Here is a 5,599-nt window from a genome sequence, read left to right as displayed (position 1 = left end):
AAGAAGTAAATGAAGTGCATGGATTTAAATCATCATAACTTCTTTCAACATTAAAGATCAATACTCTCCACAAATTCCATCCAAAACTTAATTACTTATCATTTTAAGAAGAAAGATAAAGAAAACTACTCAGAATTCATGGAGAAAATAAAACCACACTTTACTTTAAAAGAAGAAATCATTGTCAAACCAACAATAAGTCTCGATTAAAACTAAAAGTAATCTAAAACAAAAAGATTAAAACTTATCTCAAGTCCTCCACCAAACTCTTGAAATTCCTTTGAATCTCTTCTCTTTTACAATCACTCAAAATAAAATAACAAAAAAGATAAAGTAAATAAAAAGTGGTTCCTGAAAATCTCTCCGAACTAAATTCCTAGAGAAGAACTTTCAAAACTTGCCAATATTTTCAGGACTCATACTTTTTCGGACCTTTTCAAAACTCTTTTCTATGTCCACTCTTCTTTCTTTTATAGTTTTCCAAGAGGTGCCTTGCGATCTCTTCAAAATGTGTGTTGATTCGATGATTTGCCCAAGAGACGCATCCTTTCATGATAATTTTTGTCAATGGTGGTTACAACCACCTATTCAACCAATGGGTGCCTCAAAAACCTCTTTGAAATTCATGAAAACCAATTTTATTCGTCTACTAACTGCCACTGGCACTTAAGGGTGAGGTCTCGGTACGTAGGCGCAGCCTTCTCTATTTAACCGGCGCTTAAGCGCCGGATCTGGTGCTTAGGCCCCAAAACTCTTTTGCACAATTTTTCATATTTTTGCTCCAAATTTGATCCTTTTTCACTCCTTTAAGCATTTTTTCCATTTTTTCTTTTATCTGGAAGAAAAATACAGAAATACCTTCCATTAAAGTGCAATATCTCAAAAATAGGTATAAAATGTGTTTAAAAATAATATATATTTTAGGTGTATCAGAAATCCAACCCGGTGATTAATGCTTCATATTCTACTTTGTTATTTATGCATGTTTCTGTCAAGTGATAGGAGAATCTCAACAAACTTTGATCTACTGTGATGAAAATCAGACCAATTCCTATTTTACCTGGTATAATTATCTTTGATTATTTGTTCTTTTTGGCTGATGAAGCTCCAACGAAGTACATTTCCCAATCTCTGCCACTGGATGGCTCTGTTTGTAGTATCTGCTCATCTGGTAGCTCTTCAATGAGAGGGGACCCAGCTAGAATTGGGTGTTCTGCGAGAGAATTTGCTAAATATATCCCTTGATAGTGCGGAGGGGAACAAAAGTTATATCTAATTGCAATAAAATCATCGACCATCTTGCTAAACTTTCGAAAAGTGTTGGTCGAGTCATTAAATACTGCAATGGATTAACATTCAAAATAAGGTTTACCTTATGAGAAAGCATGTAATGTCAAGCTTTTGGCGGCAAAATTAAAGTTAGACAATATTTCTTAATAGGCAGATACTTTACCTCCGTCGGTATTGAATGGCGACTCAAGTAGTTGAGCGCATTTTCCTTACCCTCATAATTTACCTGAGCTAATAGGGCTCCAAGAGAGTTTTCTAAGGCCGTGGTATAAAGTATCAAAGGTCCAAGAGGTGTCATTAAATATTGCTTAGAATCCTCAAAGGCCAGCTGACATTTTTCTTCCCAAACAAATTTGACATCCTTTCTAATTAATGTCGAAAAGGGCTGACACCTTCCTAAGAGATTAGAAATAAAACATCTTAGATATGCCCACTTTCCTTGGAAGGAATGAGGTTATTTTAAGGTTATGGGAAGTGGCATTTCCAAGAAAGCTTTAATCTTATCTAGCTTGATCTTGATTCCTAGATGACGAACAACGAATCCTAGAAATTTCTTGGAGGTGATGCCGAAGGCGCACTTTAAGGGATTCATCTTGAGATTGTATTATCTTAATTGTTCGAACACGATCCTTAAATCATTTAAATGGTTTATTTTCTATTTACCACAATCCTAAAATCATACAAATGGTCTATTTTTCATTTACTTTTGATCACCAAATCTTCCACGTAGCATTCCACCTGATTGTGGATGAGGTCATCAACGATCATCGTCATAGCTTGTTGATATGTTTCTTCAGCATTCTTCAACACGAATGACATTACTGTGTAGAAAAAAATCCCAATCGGCGTCCTGAAAGTTGTAAGTGCTGCATCTTCTAGAGCCAACTTGATTTGGTTGTAAACTGATGGTCCATCCATGAAAAGGAAGATCTTATGTGTCGAAGCAATGTTCACCATCAATTCTGGTATTGATAATAGAAACCCATCTTTTGGGCACGCTTTATTTAAATCCCTGAACTCAACACAAGCATGGATTTGTCCATTCTTTTTCAAAATTGGCACAATACTGGCTAACCCCATTGGGTATTGCTCTTCCCGCACAAACTTTGTGTCTATTAACTTCTTTACCTCAGTGATGACTTGTTGCTCTATCTCGAGGCACATCCTTCTGAGAGCTTGTTTCACTGGGGTCATATCTTTGTCCACCCGGAGCTTATGAACTATAACTTCTGCTAATAGCCCTGATATTTCTTCATAGCTCCAGGGGAAGCAATCTTGAAATTCTGATAATAACTTTATCAATTATGTGGATTCCTCCTTGCTGAGTAAAGAACTTATAAATGTAGGTCAGGACTGCTCCTCAGTCCCGAGGTTGACTTCTTTCAATTCATCCACTGTTGATTTAATTTCTTCTCCAAATTCTGGTGAAGCATCATCTATTGACTGATCTTCGGAGTCCTCTTCAACATCAAGGCAATCCTCTACCAATTAGTTAGTAACAACCATAGAAAATTTCAAGTCATCGACTTGTCCTACAGTACTAAATCCAAGACCTTCTTTAAAATTAGCAGTTAATTTTTTAACATTCCACAATTTCTCAAGGAGTTGTAGCTTATTATTTAGCATTTGATTTGACACAGATCCCTGTTGAATTAACTTTTGTACACAAGAAGAAAAGTAACTAAAAGGTAATTCCATTAATTCATTAGAATTCTCTACCAAATTTACAAGTTTTTTAGAACTAGTAGAAGGAGAAGCACAAAAAAAACTTGATCAACTTTAAGTTAATGCTATGAACTTCCTTGACCTCCAAACTCTCAACCTTGTGAGAGTGGTAATGGTTGATACAATCATACATCGACTCGTACTCACTTTTCTCCACATCTTCCAAGAAAATCTCAAATTGAGATTTTTTTTATTCTGTCATCATCACTTCTTCATCAGAACTTTCTTCTATGTTAAGGCTGATGGTCAGCCTAGTTTGTTCAGCAATCGTGTTGGTTCTTCCTCGTCCACGTCTCCAACCTCGATCTCTCGTGTATGGACTAAAAGAGCCTGTACCAGCTCGTTGTGAAGAAACGGTAGTAGATCATTGATGTGGAGTTGAATGGACTTTTTCTTGTGTTTTTTTTAATCTTCCATCTCGTTTGACAAAGTTTCATGAAAAAAAGATAATCTTCTTTGGAGGTGCGTAGTAGGCGGCGTCTTCGTGGATGCCCACTTCATGAACTGAAAGTGGTTGTAAAACACCATTAATGCAATGCTCTTATCCTTCTTTAGAAAACTTGATGCACTGGTGTAGAGTTGAGGAAACCATGTTATGCTCTTAAATCCATGGTCGACCAAGTAAAGCATTGAAAGAGGTCTCTGCGTCGATGATATGAAATTTTGCAGTTGTTACTAGCTCTCCAACTTTCATTAATAACGTAATCAATCCAAGGGTTCTTTCTCCCTTTTGGCTAAATCTTCTTAACATCATTTTATTGACTGTAAGCCCTGATCCTCAATATTCAAGTATGAAAATGTTCAGACTCATTAAGTTGAGTGACACTCCCAGATCTACCAAAACTCTAGACAACAAAAATCTGCTAATATTAACAGAGATGTAGAGCGGTTAGTTGTGGTCAGTGGTGCCGAGCAATAAGTGTTCATATGTGAAGGTTATCCCAGGCTGTTCCTTTAATGAATAAACTTCATTTGAGGATGTTCTGGCAAACTAAGCTAAGCAAATCTCTAGATTAAGTAAAGCACAAACAAGAGACTCTCTCATCTCCTTTAACAAGATCAAAGCGTCGTAGATGCTTAGTTTGGTCAAAAACCTTGTAAGATGAGCTATTATATTATAATTCACTTTATAAAATCCTTCAATCTTTAGCTAGTTACGTGTCTCTTCCACAGGAGAACGCGGAGGCGGCTCTTCTTGAGTGACTACTTGTTTTTGTTTATCCATTGGAGCTGTTCTCAGGGGTAATATCTTTCCACTTCTTAGATTTATTTCTATAATCTCTTCTTCTTCTTCTTGTGATGTTTTTGGTAAAACTTCTGGTGCCTCTTCCATGTTAGAGAAGTCAAAGTTAATGGAAAACAGTGCACCGTGGTGAGCGAGGACTGGTTCCTCACTCTCGGCGCCGTCATAACTGGTGTTGTCGATATCTTCTTCATTTTCATTGGCATGTTTATCAGATTTAAGTATGATTTGAGGATCGGTTTGGGAATTGAAATCGGAGTTAGATTGGCTAAATTCAAGTACGTTATCAGTAGAGACAGTTAAAACGTAGACAAAATTATAATTATTTAATTCAAAAGACCACGGTGGGGCAAAAAGATAATCATACATGGTCAGGAATTTGAGAATTGTCTTCCCCAAATCTGATACAACTAATCTAACATAGGTATCCTCTATCTTACTCTTTTCACTATCAGTCTTCATGACCATGTTCTTCTTCTTCTCTGGTTGCGGTGGTTTCTCTGGTGAAATCTATAACTTAGGTTAGGAAGGCTGTAGACTCTGGATGGCTATCTGCGCTCAAGCGATCTAAATCTGGTCCAGTATCTTCTCGGATGATTTGCTCCAAACTGTACTCCATCCATGTTCCTATGAATATAGATCTATCGGAGTGATTGGCTTGGACGATATCATATTTATAGAACCTCTTTCAAGTTCTTTTAAATATTCTTTCAGGATGGTTATATTTTATTCTTTAAGAGTCCTCTCGAGCTACTCTTTGAAACTGAAACAAACCTCTATTGTGTGTCCCAACATCCTGTGATAGGGGCAGACATTGGTATGATCCTTCTTATCAACTTCCTCTGGCTTCTTTGGCTCTGGCAATCTGAACTCGAGCTTCTTCATTAGATTTTTGAACATCTTTGGCACAACATCATCTTTGAAAGAATACATTCTTTTCATTCATTCTGAAAAAGTTGGACCCCATATACCATTGACAGCAACTTTATATATGCTTAAAAATAAAATAATTTGATACTGCTCCTAGAAGATTTAATTCCACAACAACGGCGCTAAAAACTTGACAACGGTTATAGATTCGATAAAGAGGTGTATAAAATATTCAATAATTGCAAGTCACACTTATCAATGTAAGTATACATATCGCTCAAGTAATACAGGCTTTAATGGAGTCCTGGATATCAATCCCACAGGGAGTAATATTGGAGGCTACGAACTAAGATTTTAGAAAATCAATACTTAATCACAACAATATAGTTCAAATTGCTTATCTGTCACTAATAGGCAATTGAAATAAATATGTAATTTTAATAACTCTTAAATAACTAATTCTACTAATAA

General features: G+C 36.2%; 1 protein-coding gene across 1 annotated transcript in view; it reads right to left on the bottom strand.

Annotated features, from left to right (window-relative positions):
- LOC110039083 overlaps positions 1-2,370 on the bottom strand; it is a 3,466-nt gene extending 1,096 nt beyond the window's left edge. Inside the window, exon 1 of the mRNA XM_020744034.1 lies at positions 2,005-2,370. Coding sequence (XP_020599693.1) covers positions 2,005-2,370 — 366 coding nt within the window. The remainder of the gene's footprint in view (positions 1-2,004) is intronic.
- Between the last annotated feature and the right edge of the window lie 3,229 nt (positions 2,371-5,599).

This window comes from Phalaenopsis equestris, unplaced genomic scaffold (genome assembly GCF_001263595.1).
Source record: "Phalaenopsis equestris unplaced genomic scaffold, ASM126359v1 Scaffold235135, whole genome shotgun sequence".
Taxonomy (NCBI): Eukaryota; Viridiplantae; Streptophyta; class Magnoliopsida; order Asparagales; family Orchidaceae; genus Phalaenopsis; species Phalaenopsis equestris.
The sequence above is the reverse complement of the archived record's forward strand: the minus strand, read 5'-3'. Positions and strand labels throughout refer to the sequence as shown.